Source organism: Hemiscyllium ocellatum, chromosome 12 (assembly GCF_020745735.1).
Source record: "Hemiscyllium ocellatum isolate sHemOce1 chromosome 12, sHemOce1.pat.X.cur, whole genome shotgun sequence".
NCBI lineage: Eukaryota > Metazoa > Chordata > Chondrichthyes > Orectolobiformes > Hemiscylliidae > Hemiscyllium > Hemiscyllium ocellatum.
In genome coordinates this window covers 55,315,367-55,330,113 of record NC_083412.1, presented here as the reverse complement: position 1 = coordinate 55,330,113, position 14,747 = coordinate 55,315,367, and the positions used below count along the sequence as shown (strand labels likewise).

Genomic DNA, 14,747 nt, shown 5'->3' with positions numbered 1-14,747 from the left:
ATGATTTTAATACAATTTGCAATTAATATGGATCATCAAATGCCCGATTGCAATGACTACACAGAGGTGTTGAACATTTTAATCAACATAAAATTGCAAAGACTTACTTTTTCTCATCTGACAAATCAATGTTGGTCCCAAATTTTATGGCCTTGAAAGGACCTCTCCTTTTTTTGCTACCACTGTTAATATAAAAGTGATAATTATGAATTTTCATTTTTAAAAACACAATTCTTCGTATCCTTCAGTGACAAAAAAAACTTACTTATCAGAGGATGTGGATTCATTATCTGACTGGTCTTTGTGATGACTGCTCTTTTTCTCGTTTTCCTCCTACATGTTAAAAAATGTTTCAAAGTAACAAAACAAAATACACATAATTAATTAGATAACATATTTGAAGTGGCTTTTTTAATCACTGGTCAGGTAATTAACATTTGAGCAACTCCTACAGGAGGGATCAACGCAAACATTTATGATATCATATTCAGTTTCACTGAACCGACGTCTGCATTTATTGCATTGTAGCTACTATGCAATATAGCGGATTAAAAAGATTTTGTTGAATTCATAGTATGTGAAATTATATGTAGTATTATATTTGTTGAAATAGTGTTTGTAGAAGCAATAAAATGAAATATTTGGAGAGGATTTTAATTGGCTCATTGTCACATGTAGTTAGAGACAGAAAAAAAAGTGTTATTTTGCATGCTATACAGGCAGATCACACTGTACAAAACGCGTCAGGGTAGTGGAACAGATTGCTGAGTAGTATTACAACCACAGAGAAGGTGCTGAGTGAGACAGATCAATATTAACATTTGTGAGGGTCAAAAGTCTGATAACAGCAGGGAAAAAGCTGTTCTTGAAATTATTTGGACATGTATTCAAACTTTCAGATCTTCTGCCTGACAGAAGAGGATGGAAGAGAGTATTACCGTGTAGGAGTCTTTGATTAGGTCAGTTGCTTTCCTGAGGCAGTGGGAAGTATAGATGGTGTCAATGGATGGAAAGCCGGTTTGTGTTCATGACTCTTGCAGTTCCTTGCAGGCCTTGGAAGGGCAGTTGCCATAGTACATTGCGATGCATCCACATAGAATGCATTCCATAGTGTATCTATAAAAATTGGTCATAGCCTTTGTGCACAAGCCAAATTTCCTTAGCTTCCTGAGTAAGTAAAGGTGCTACTAAACTTTCTTGACCATCACAGCAACACGGGTGAAACATAGACAAGACAGGGGTAACCCTTGCTAAAGGATTGCATAGTCAAGCTTGTGACAGAGATGGAAGGGATGAGAAAATACCAAATGTTTTAAAACAAAGGTATAAAAGTAAACCCTAGCAAATGTAAAATACATTTTTAATATGCTATGGGGGTACATTTAGCATTAGAAAGTAGAAGACTAACCCGCAATGATTCCTGGAATGAGGAGGCCTGATATTGTGCATATTTGGCAATTGTGGTGTGAGATCGACTACTCTCACAGCGCCAGATCTTCTTGGTTCCAGTGGAGTCCCAGTTTTCATCTGCTGGCTGCAACAATTGTGTCCGCACTTCTACTAAATGTTCACTATTTGCTTCTACCAAAGTTTTGGTGGAAAAAAGACCTAAATCTGCAACAAACCAAAATTAAACTAATGTGTGCATGAATTATCATAATCAAAATTTTGAAAGAAAAAAATTTACCCTCAACGAAAAATTCAAAATAAACCAAAGGACAAAGAAATTGCATTAGCAACGGGACGAAAACAACAGCCATCTCTTCACTGGCATTTTGCTACAGCTCTGATAGATTTTATCTTATTTTAACCATAGTGTACATTTAGATGGTATTAATTGGGCACAGTTTCAAGGTCGAAAGTGTGGTGCTGGAAAAGCACAGCAAGTCAGGCAGCATTTGAGGAGCAGGAGAATTGACGTCAGGCAGTTCTTCGGATGCTGCCTGACCTACTGTGCTTTTCCAGCACTACACTCTCGACTCTGATCTCCAGCATCTGCAGTCCTCACATTCTCCTGGGCACAGTTTCCAACACCGCTGAGACCAAATTGTACCTTAACACTACTACAAGTTTCTTTGTCACTTCTTCAGATTAAAAATGCCTGTTTTGTCATTGTCAAGTAGTAGCCCAGGAACATGTCTACGAGAATTCAGAATTTGTTTCAAAAATTAGATCTATAACGTATGGGCCAATGGTTTACACACAATGCAAATGCTGTGAATTGTTACTGTAGCACTAAGCAAAGCTTTTGTTACTTCAGGGCCTAGTTTATAAATTTCAATAAATTATAGTGAGAAATAAAGGTTTTTCTGCAATGTCACAGTATCATCTCATACATTGCATTCTGCACAAATAGCAGGCAATGAGTGAGAATGATACTTTGGCCAAATTTTTTTTTCAAAAAAGGATTAGATGTGCAGATTAGAATGGTATGCATTCTTGACTGTTGGCCACGATACCAATTGCCCATCATGAACTCAGCCCAGTCATTTTAAAGGTGGGAGGCTCAGGATTATTATAATCTGCCAGTGGTTAAAAGCAGTTGTCAACTGAGGAACGCAAGTCCCTTTCCTGCATTGAACTGATTAGTGGGCAACATGAATAGTTCAGGTGGAGGTGGTGATGAACAGGAAGTGAGGTTGGAATGCACTGCCCAATATCTATCATCTTTATCCTACATGGATCCATGACACTAAGCACTGGCTGCCTTCTACAGAAATTGCCGCTTAAAGATCCAGGCCAGTTAACTGCAACATTTTGAATAAAAAGTAAATATGCCTTTTTTTTGCCCCTCAAATTCTCAAACCCCATCTTCAATTTAACAGTATGCAACTTTCTGTTCTGGGCTGCTGATAACAGAGTGCTGAGGAACCAGCCATGAGCCTTCTAGTATTGAAGACACCCACCATATCAGATGGAATTGCCATTTCTGAATTTCAACTAGCTATAGTTTCCCAGTGGGAAAATTTAAAGCATGCAATGCAGAGTCTAAACCTCAAACTGAACCCATTTCCAGCCAACTCTGAATGAACAGAACCCGTTTATTCAGTCAGCCATGGTTCACTGATTTTATCACTTTAACAGCTTTAATCAGGGAACTCCTATTTTGTGAGGTAACCTGACTGACCTTATCACAATCACCACATTAGGAAAGATGAAAGTCAGGAAAAATAGGAGTACATAGTAATATATTGAGAAATATCTATTGGTCAGGAATACAAAAATAAAGATGAATTCAATGAAACTACATACTGCAGAAATTGCTTTAAAAGTATGTTATTGTTCACAAAATTATCAATATGTGATTACTGAAAGATCCAATCCATTACTTCTACCATTCAATGACTAAATTTCATGTTAATTAATTTCTGTTGTTTGGGTCACGTTACATAACAGTAAGATCAAAAATACAGCAATCCCCAACTCAGGGTGTGATGAAATTATAAAGGAGATTCATTCTTTGCTGCACAGCACTGAATATTTTTCAAACACAACATACATTCAGGGTGTCTCTGGTTAGGCCAGCATTCACTGCCTATCTCTAACTCCAATAAAGAAAGTGATGGTGTGCTAATTTCTTGAACGATTGCAGCTCTTGGGTGTAGAAACAGCCGTAATGCCATTAGGAAGAAGCAGCACCAGTAAGAACCAATCCCAAAATGAGAAAAATAGTCACAATAATAAACATTAATAATACTATGTTGCTTATATTCAGACACCTACCTAGCTTGAGCGCCCCAGCAAGGCCACGGATTACAGTAACAGGGTTGTTAGGGTTTGTACAGAATTGATGAAGTGGAGGAAAGAAAGCATCACGCTTGTTCTCCAACTGCACAAAAAATGTTTTACAATAAGCTTTAAAATTAAAAATTAAGCTTTGAACTAATGTAAAGAACAGTTACATTTGACACCAATACAGTAAATGTTTTTAAAAGTCAGCTGCAACTAACATTCAAAATTAATTTAAACAGGATCAATATCTAGTATTTAGACCAATTATTGATTGCATATCTCAAACTTAGGTAAAGCGGTTTTAGGTGCTTTGATTTGTCACAAAACGAAAGAACAAAGACATCAATTACTAGTCCTAATTTGGAGCAGTATGTTGCATCCAACTTACGTAAATACTAGGCGTAGGAGGGTTTAGCTTGTCCTTTGGCAGCGGTGGATATGGTGGTGGTAGTGGTCGAGGAGGTGGACACTTATCGAGTAAAATGCTACTATTAGATAAACCATTTCTCCCCAGATTTCTGAAAAATAGGTATCATTTTTATAACATTTTCATTAATTTGCACCCATGTGTACTTGGCACATACTTTATAGCATTACATTTAACTGTTAAAAGACTTCAATTTAATGTTGACTCAATGGAATAAAAGAGTTTAACATACACGTAGAAACCTCAAAAAGACATACATATGCAAATAATTCATAACAGCATCTTACAGTCAAATGATTTAATACATGTACAGGATATCTGTGCACATCAAATATTAAAATAAAAAAATCTGCACACAATTACACAATAGTGTCAGAAAAATATTTAAGTAACGGTGGTAGGTAACTTTCAAGATCTAGGGAAAGGTAATGTAGACATAGGTCAACCAACAAATAATCTTCAAGCACTTAAATTGTTCAAAAAATTTGAGGGGACTGTGCTGCAATGTTCTTTAACTTGCAGGTCCAGGATAAATTCATTGCAAGCTGACAGGATTAAATTCACCTCACTGTCTGCTGACCGCAAGGATCCAAAGTGACATGATACCAGCTATGTTCTTTGCTAGCAAGAATGGCTGCAAAACACAGATCAATCACTCAGGCAACACTAACTAACTGAACCTTACTGAGAAAACATAGGATACTATTTTCCCTATATCTTGCGGTTTCACACATAGGTGGCCTTGCTGATTTTTAAGTTATCTTTTTGTCCTTAATGTATTTGTAGAACACCTTTAGATGCTCATTAACCCTATACGCCAAATCTATCTCATGTCCCCTTTTCGCTCTCCCGATTTCCCTTTTAAGTATGCTCCATTTGCCTTTATACTCTAAGGATTCACTTGATCTCGGTCTATATCTGGCATATGCTTGCTTCTTTTTCTTAACCAATATCACAATTTTTCTAGTCATCTAGCATTCCCTACACCTACCAGCCTTGCCCTTCACCCAAACAGGAACACGAGCTGGACTCTCGTTATCTCATTTTTTTAAAGAAGGTTTCCCATTTTCCAGCCATTCCTTTATCTGCCCCCAATCAACTTTTGAAACTTCTTGCCGAATTTAGTACTTTGATTTTAGATCCCTTTTCATCACTATTTTAAAACTAATAGAATTATAGTCACTGGTGCCAAAGTGCTCTCCCACTGACACCTCAGTTACCTGCCCAGCCTTATTGCCCAAAAGTCACGTTTTGCACCTTTTCTACTAGGTACATCCACATACTGAATCAGAAAATTTTCTTGAACACACGAAAGTTTCTCTCCATCCAAGCCTTTAACATTATGCCAGTCCCAGTCTACGTTTGGAAAGTTAAAATCCCTTATGACAACCATCCTATTATTCTTACAGGTAACGGAGATCTCCTTAGAAACTTGTTTCACAATTTCCCGCTGACCATTGGAGGGGCCTATAATACAATCCCAAAAAAGGTCATCATCCCTTTTCTATTCTCAGTTCCATCCAAATAACTTGCCTGGATGTATTCCTTAAGAACACCTGTAATATTATCCCTAATCAAATACGACACACTCATCCCCCCCCCATCCCTCTCCCTCCGACTTTTCTATCCTTGTTATGATATTCTAGTCCCATGTTCCCAACTATGCTGAGTTCATCTGTCTTACCTGTTAGGTCTCTTGCATTGAAATAAATGCATTTAACTTATCATTCCTACCTTAGTCTCCGCTGTTCCTGGTTGCCCTGATGGACTTATTCCTTTTCCCAAGTGGATCAGTCTCAGACTAATCTTTTTCCACAGCATTGACTTGAGTTAGACCTCTCCAAATGGCTAGTTCTCCTTGTTTTCTATACCATCTAACCTTGTTAGCTAATCTACCATGAGGAACCCTGTTGAACACCTTACTGAAGTCCACATTGATTATGTCCACCATTTTGCCCTCACTAATGCTATGTCATGCTTCTTCAAAAAACTCAATCAACTTAGTAAGGCACAATTTCCCACTCATAAAGCCATGTTAACTATCGCTAATCAATCCTTGCCTTTCCAAATACATGTAAATTCTGACTCTCAGGATTCCCTCCAACAACTCACCCACACTGATGTCAGGTTCACTGGTCTATAGCTCCATGGCTTTTCTTTACCACCTTTCTTAAAAAGTGGCACCACGGTAGCCAACCTTCAGTCTCTTTAATCATTTACATAAATTTAGAACATAGAACAGTACAGCATAGAACAAGCCCTTCAGCCCACAATGTTGTGCCGACCACTGATTCTCAAGTATGCACCCTCAAATTTCTGTGACCCGAGGAGAAAATTTGTACATGACGCCAAAACTGGACAGCAAAGAAGGTTACCGCAAGAGTACAATGAGATCTTGATCGGATAGGCCAATGGATCGAGGAGCTGCAGATGGAGTTTAAAATTAGATTACTTACAGTGTGGAAACAGGCCCTTCGGCCCAACAAGTCCACACCGACCCGCCGAAGCGCAACCCACCCATACATTTACCCCTTTACCTAACACTACGGGCAATTTAGCTTGGCCAATTCACCTGACCTGCACATCTTTGGACTGTGGGAGGAAACTGGAGCACCCAGAGGAAACCCACGCAGACACGGGGAGAACGTGCAAACTCCACACAGTCAGTCGCCTGAGTCAGGAATTGAACCCGGGTCTCTGGCGCTGTGAGGCAGCAGTGCTAACCACTGTGCCACCGTGCCGCCCACAAATTTAGATAAATGTGAGGACTTAATAGAAAAGTCCTGGAGTGCATTGCTGAACAAAGAGACCTTGGACAAACAGCCTCATAGTTCCTTGAAAGCAGAGTCGTAGGTAGTCAGGATAGTGAAGGTGGCGTTTGGTGAATGTTTGCCTTTATTGGTCAATGCATTGATGACAGGGGTTGGGAGATCATGTTGTGGCTGTACAAGACACTGGCTAGGCCACATTTTGAATATTGCACTTAGTTCTGGTCTGACTGCTATAAAAAGAATGTTGCAAAGCTTGAAAGTGTTCAGAAAGGATTTAAAAGGATGTTGCCAAGATTGCAGGGTTCAAGCTATACAGTCTGTTCTGATATAACACGATAGCACCACTCCTGTGCGATCCCACATTATAAGAAAATCACATAATAGTAGCACCATTTAACCCAATGGGACTGGAATCGCAATACATCCAATACAGGTATGGCTGTGTTCCACAAATAATGGTCTAAATTCTTCAATTGGGTTATAGCCAATTTGCATTGAAGAAATGCGCATTATAGCAGAACGGACTATAGGGAAAGGCTGAAGAGGCTGGGGCTGTTTTCCCTGGAGCATCAGAGGCTGAGGGATGACCTTAGAGGTTTATACAGTCACAAAGGGCATGGTTAGGATAAACAGACAAGGACTTTTCCCCAGGGTGGGGGTGTCCCGAACTCGTGGGCATAGACTTAAGGCGAGAGGGGAAGATTTAAAAAGGATATAAGGGGTAACGTTTTCACACAGATGGTGGTGCATGTATGTAATGAGGTGCAAGAGGAAGTGATGGAGGCTTATACAACATTTAAGAGCAACTGGATGGGTATATGATTAGGAAGGGTTTTAAGAGGGGGGGGGCGGTGGGATGTGTGTCAAAAGCTGGCAAACGGGACTGCATTTATTTAGGATATCTGGTCGTATGGACAAGTTGGACTAAAGTGTCTGTTTCCATACTGTCCACATCTATGACTTGATAATGCTGGGAATAAAAATAAGAAAATGTCGCACGAGCTTACTTTTGGAAATGGTCTTGAATTTTAAGTTTAAATTTGCAATTAACAATTCCCCAATATGAACATTCATCAACTTGAAGAGCAAACAAATTTAAATTTTACAAACCCAATTTGATAACCGAAATGGAAAGGTTAGTAACCTGTATATAAATTTTAATCAATTACTGTTTTTGACAGGGGTAGTTGTAAATGCTTTTCACCAAGTTAGAAATATATGATGAACATTGTATTGAAACTTATTAATAAAAAGTGCATTTGGCAGCACTGTACTAAACAGCAAAACCTCCTGACCAAACAAAACAAAGGTGTCAAATATGTTTTAATAATTTTCATGAAATCCACAGCAGGGATTTCACAAATGCTGAAAAGTTAAATATACAACTTATGGTTCAACAGAAGCAGTTACAGCCTCCCTACCACCCTAGTGCTTCAAAAGCCACGGACATATGAAAAAACTTCAAACCGCAATTAAAATAGAATTGTGGTGTCTCTAACCCAGAAAAATAGGCAGCTATGTTCTGAGCCATCATTCACTAACTGAAAAGAAACCCACCTTAACCACATCATGTTAAGGATGAAGCAGAGGACTTCCTGTGTACGTTCAAATGGGTAATTTCAGTGTGGGACAATATTGCTAATCAGACCATTTGACTGTTACGAAAAGGGCAATGAATACCTTTTAAATTTTACATGTTCATACCTTCTGTATCAGACAAAATTATAAAATGTTCTACTGAAAAATTTACAGCAAAATTAAATGAAATTTTGCTTTTGCAGATCAAAGAGAAAGCATGAATGATTTCCAGCTATAATTTCCCTTATCTTTAATAAAATTAGCAATATTAAAAGCAGTGATACAATATAGATGAAAAGCATTAGCAGACTATCCATTTAATTTTCACTGCTGAGAATTCTCAGCAGAAAATAGCAAAAAACAAAGGCAGGACCATTAAGAACTTAAATGCAGTACCAGAAGGTACTGTGAAAGTAATGTTTGTCCAATTTTCATGTGCAGTGGGAACAGAGGAACAAAGAGGAGAAAGGTTTCTCGTGGATTACTGCTGTACTACAGATATTACTGAAAAGGAATATTTTCAAACTTAAAAGTTTTACCATCATTTCTTAAACGTGGAATTGTTGGCTTGAAGTCCAACTGGCTGAAATTCTCCCTACATAGAACGTTCGACTGAAGGCACCTTGTTAAACAATTGCTTAGCCAATTAGATACAGTTAAGTTGTCATCACAGCAGCATTTGATAGTTAATGATCAATTCCTAAATAACTAATGGACATTCATTTAGGAAGCTGACAAAATTGCAAGTGGACATAACAGTTCTAACTTGGAAATAAAACATTTGAAATGGAAACCATATGAGATTTAGTACATAAAACATACTTGATAATTGAAAAATGGTCTGTGGAAGGTAGTGCCTAATGACTCTGGAACAAGTCCTAAGGTAAAGATGAACAAATGAGTGGACGAACTAATCCCGATGAAAGCCAATGCAATCAAAACGAACATAGGATTCCTCTAAAAAACCTTATTGAACACATCAAATTGCTTAGAGTCAATTCTCATAAGGAACCAAACTTGAAATTCAACATATTGTTTGAATAAAATAAACTTATTTTTATGACTTAATTGAATAAAACTAGTTATAAATTGTGTGAAACAAATTTAAGTCAGCAAGCTGGTCATTTTATTAATGAGTATACCAATTACTAAACTTCAAAGAATATTTCAGGTGATTATTAATCGTGTCTCAAATTGTATTCTTTTGAAAAATACATTTAAGTTGGTCATTAACAACATGCAAAATAGATTTTATTTCTTTGAATAATCAGTTCAACTTCTGATTGCATGAATTCACCTTAAATTTGCTATCCAATCAATTTCTATACTTCAATTATTTTTTTACAGGTAACTTGAAACACAGAAATTGCAAACTGTAGAAATATAGAACTGTTCAACTTAAAAATCATTACTTACCTTTTTCAAAATTCACTGATTCAACAATGTAACAGTAACCTGTGTCAAGGTCCTACTTTTGCTATTTCATACAAATACCAGATACAGATTAATAAATTTGTCTCATTTTCCTGTTTAATATTTCTCAAACAGCTAATAATCAAGTTTAAAGGATTATTATAATTGAACTATGATTGGTCTTTATTTGCTGTGGTAACTTCCATGTTTGAAACAGCATTGCCAAAACCACAAATTTTAAAAACTGTACACTTTTGCCATTTTATCAAGTAATCCATCGCTCTTTACAAAGAAAGCTTTGTAGCTTATTGGACAATAGGAAATTATAGCTTTCAATTCTAGGTTAACCCAATATAGAATTCCTCAAAACATAAGTTTTCAAAAAGAGAGTTCCCAGATTCACTGGAAGAGAGGTGGTCTGGAATTGGTCATCTGCAGGAAGAGGCATAAAACATCTAACTTGCTATCAGATTCAAGTAAAATCTCAAAATAACTATCTATCCAGATTTGTGAACTTATTTCTCATTCAAAACGTGCATCAGTACATAATTCCTGGTAGCTGCTACCGAAGAGGTTTTTGAAGTTGCAAGGTGAAGAAAAATTCTACATAAATGCAACCTAAGGATTGTTTCACATTTACCTCATGTTATATACTGTTTCCAATAGAAAAAAAATCTTTGTAGAACCCTTATCAAATCAAAAGATAAACAATGTACATAAACTACAGTCTACTTCGAAGCCCTTCAGGTAACAGATCTGCAATAAATTTTCTTTACCATATGACAAAAATCCAAGAATTCCTTTCTCCCAGTACAGAGAAAATACATATTTAATTAAAGTTGCCTGAGTTACACCATCTTACTTATATAAATCTTGACTTTAAGCCAATAACCAAAACATCAAGTCATTTTAGTGATTAAGAAAACTAGAAGAATACACACCAAAGTTTCTCGAGTTGCACAAGATTCTATCTATTCTACGCGACTGCCAAAAGTCAAATTAGCATATTCTGCACTCAGTGGCGATTAAACAAAATGATGAAAAAACAAAGAACTGCAGGTGCTGGAAACCAGAACCAAAAACAGAAATTGCTGGAAAAACAAGCATGTCTTCTGAAGAAATGTCACTGCACTCAAAACATCGCACTTCTTTCTCTCAGATGCTGGCAGTCCTATTAAGGTTTTCCAGCAATTTCTGTGATGAAAAAATGGATGAGGTTGATAAGAAAACAAAATGTAAAACCAAAGAGCATGGGGAAAAGGAGGAGCAACCTGGTGAAACTGCAGGCAAGTTTGTGCTTAAATGAAATAGTTTCATTTTGGTTCGTCAGGAGAAGGAAAAAATCCAGCTGCATTCAAGTGAAATATCTCTAATTCACAGTTCTGCCAGTTTCAGTAAAATAAAATTCTTTTGTTGAAGAAAACATTTAGACATTTTCAAAAAATATAGGTAAATACATCTCAACCAAAAACATGCAGCATCACTTCATCTCTTCCACCAGATGCTTGATCCTGTTCTACCTTATCTGGTTCAGTGTAATCTGGTTCGGAAGAAATCACTTGCTTACTCATCTGTCTCCGCAACAAAAAAAAATCTACAAATTAAATCTACAAACATTCCTCTGCTTCCACAAAGCAAACAAAAAAGGACTGGGGAATCTGGCTCAGATTACTAAGTCAACTAAAGCAGTTGCTTTGAGAGTCACTTGTTGCCAATCTGGCCTACACCTCATCCCCAATTAAAAGCTTCTTGGCCAATGATTGCTGCTGGTATGCCATTGGTGGCAACAGGTGGCATCATGCAAGACAATATCAAAACCTGTACTGGATTCCAAATATGCAAAGCAAACTATCACAGTGGGGTAAATGGATCTCAGAGAAGGTTGAAACTATGTTCAAAGTCAGAAAAGTCATATTCGTTTTCTTGGAAATTTCCACTTCTCCAAGGTTTTCACAACCCTTTGACTTTTATTTACAATGATAACATTGATATAATGACACAGTTCAAGCTAATGAATTTTGGTGGAGAAAGAGATTTCTGGGGAGACTTGAAAGAACTAAAATGCAACAACACAACTAAAAATATTGTGAGCCACTGACAAACTTCTGAAGAGGTAATTCTGTCAGTAACTGTGAGCTAGAGCAAACATACCAATTTGGCAGCAACTACACACTTCGTTTAACTACCACGATCACTAGCCTACAAGCTTTCTCTACCTGCTAAGGAAGGTTTGTCAATGAAATCAAAAATGAAGTCATCAGCCATAAAATTCAGACATACTTTTGTAGCAATTTGTAATTTAGAGGGAGTGGCTTTACTAAAATTACCCTCTGTAGTAATTACAATTATTTATCCACCAAATCTGCATGAGGCTGAATTGGGCAATTACAACATTAACACTTCAGATAATATTCAATTTCAGCTTAATGCAGAGTTGATCCTTGCACCACTTGCAATTTTAGATAGCTCTGAATCATCAGTTTAGCAGGAACAGTAATATTCAACATTTTCTGACAAAACCTCATTAGTTAAGACAGTATTTTTTAAGTAAATAGAATTACCTGCATGCCTTTAGCACTTCTGACGAACTGGGGTATATAGAGACAGAGGCTGAAGATGCAACTTGAAGACTAGGTTTGTGAGCAGTTAATGGTGGGTCCATTTTACAGGGACTTTGAGAGTCCTCCCCTACACCTTTTCCATTGACCGTATGTCCCAGTCCACTCTGAGGGCTGTTAAGGCTGGTAACACTGTTAGCAGTAGTTTGTTCAGTGGATTTAGGAGATGGAGTTGCAGTAGAAACAGCTGAAGATGGTGAAGAGGCAACTGAATTCTCGGTCTTTGAGTGAACAGCTGGATGGATATTGTTAATTTTATCACAAGACACAGAACCCCCATTATTACTAGGTTTTCCCATCAACAAGGCAGAGAGCTGAGGATTGTCTGAACTAATTACACCTGGTGACTTGGACTCTCCACGACTTGAACTTGAAACAGCATTTGCTATAGCTTGATGGACATGATTAGGAAGTCCCTCTATGCTGGCAGTGCTGTTTGGTGTCCCTCCAGAATGCCTGGTCGTCTCAGGCACTGTTGATGCAGTTTCTGAAGGCTTGCTCTCTTTGGTTAAGGTAATGCCTTGTTGTCCACCTGAGGTAGCAGTGTAAGAGGAGAGGTGATTGAGAGCAGCCCCCTGTGTTGTTAGTGAATTGTTAGGCATGGCAGGATGTCCAACCTGATTCTGAATACCAGTGCCAGCTGCCTGGAAATGCTGGGAATGCCCAGTGGAAGAGAGAGGTCGTTCACCATTAGGGCCTGCCGAATGTGAACTCTGACCTTTGTTCAGCCCCTGAAAGAAAAGTAGCACTTATTTAATGAAGCTCAACAATTTCCCTGCTTTTTAGTGTCTCTCATGTAAAACTATACCCAAGCACTTCAAGACAGGAGCATGGAAATTCAAGACAGAAAAAGAAATTACCAATGAATCGAACAGTAATGACAACCTTATTTGTAGATAAATGAGATTTTTTTTCAGAAAGTAGTGAGATATGAGAAGGTTAACTCAGAAAAGTAAGACACTTTAATCTAAATTCACTGCTTAAAATGGCAAGGACAAGAGAAAGAGAAAAAGTGAGGAAGGAGTATCAGCTTACAGATGATGTCCAAAGTCAAGGAATAAAAATTCAGTCAAGGACAGGAGGAATGAGTTCATGGATGTGGATTTAAAGAGTGAACAGGATAGGACACATCAATGGAAGTAATTACCAATTGAAATAATAGTTACGTAGGACAAAATGCATGCAACAGCAGAATTCTGACTAATGTGAATTTTATGAAATGTGAAGAATAGGAAGTCAACAAAGCAAGCATTAAAGGCACACCGTATTGAGTGGATTGTGGTATTATTAAGGTCTTCAGCTGTGGAATGAAGCAGAGGTGTTGAATCCTAAGAGTGACCCTACTATCATGCCGGAGTTTCTTCACAGATCTACGTTTGATTCCCTCAATTACATGTGTTCCTTTGCAACATCAAAAGGCATGTGCAAATTTATGATGAGCATGAGGATCTACTCCAGAAAAATTATATAGGAAGAGTGGTTCAGCTCAATAGGCTCTGGGGTGGAAATAGAAAATGGAATGAGTGACAACAGAACTGACTTGATGGGCTGAAGATAATAGTTTTCGACTATCTAATGTTGAATGTAAACAAAATTAAAATTCATCACAAGACTGAAATTTGAAATGGTTCCTGATAACACAGAAATACTTTACAAATGCAGTGCAAAGGGACAGAATAGTGTGTCGCTGACATGTGAAAACTGGCTCTTTGTCTGCAGCTAATGTGTCAGAGACACTGCATACAGATAATAAAAAGGAAAGGTCCAAACACGTGTCCCTGGAAAGGCTGTGAGCTTCAATGCAAGTGATGTTCTGATTACCTTTAGATATGTAGGAGAATGGGATAGCATGATAGCAGTTCCATGGAAATTGATAAGTTTTGGAGAAAATTATATGAACTTCTTGTTTTAACACTCCCCTTAGAAAGACTTTTTAAAATTTTTGCTTTTGTATGCCCTTTTGCCTGATATAAAAGAGCCATTGCTGGCTTTTAAGATTCCTTACTTGTTGATCACATCTCACAGAACTCATGTGCTCAAGCAACTTGTGCAATGGCATCAGTGGAGCCCTCAGTATACTTCTAGAGTTGCTACCATTGTGTCTGCATCCTGCAATCAAAAACCATCATCTTTAAAACTGTTCTCTCCTCAGATGGCATGGTAGCTCAATGGTTAGCACTGCTGCCTCACAGCACCAGGGACCCGGGT

At 37.7% G+C, this 14,747-nt stretch overlaps 1 protein-coding gene across 5 annotated transcripts in view; it reads right to left on the bottom strand.

Annotated features, from left to right (window-relative positions):
• The window catches only part of kdm6a (lysine (K)-specific demethylase 6A), a 222,964-nt gene that overhangs the window by 42,940 nt on the left and 165,277 nt on the right, over positions 1-14,747 (bottom strand). For all 5 annotated transcript variants that reach the window (XR_009645284.1, XM_060833561.1, XM_060833559.1 and 2 more), the window contains 6 exons: positions 12,483-13,270; positions 4,121-4,250; positions 3,724-3,829; positions 1,409-1,614; positions 266-333; positions 108-182 (listed from right to left, as the gene is read on the bottom strand). Coding sequence is in view for 4 of the 5 variants with exons in the window: in XM_060833561.1 (XP_060689544.1) it covers positions 108-182; positions 266-333; positions 1,409-1,614; positions 3,724-3,829; positions 4,121-4,250; positions 12,483-13,270 (1,373 nt within the window). In the remaining variant the exon portion in view is untranslated. The remainder of the gene's footprint in view (positions 1-107; positions 183-265; positions 334-1,408; positions 1,615-3,723; positions 3,830-4,120; positions 4,251-12,482; positions 13,271-14,747) is intronic.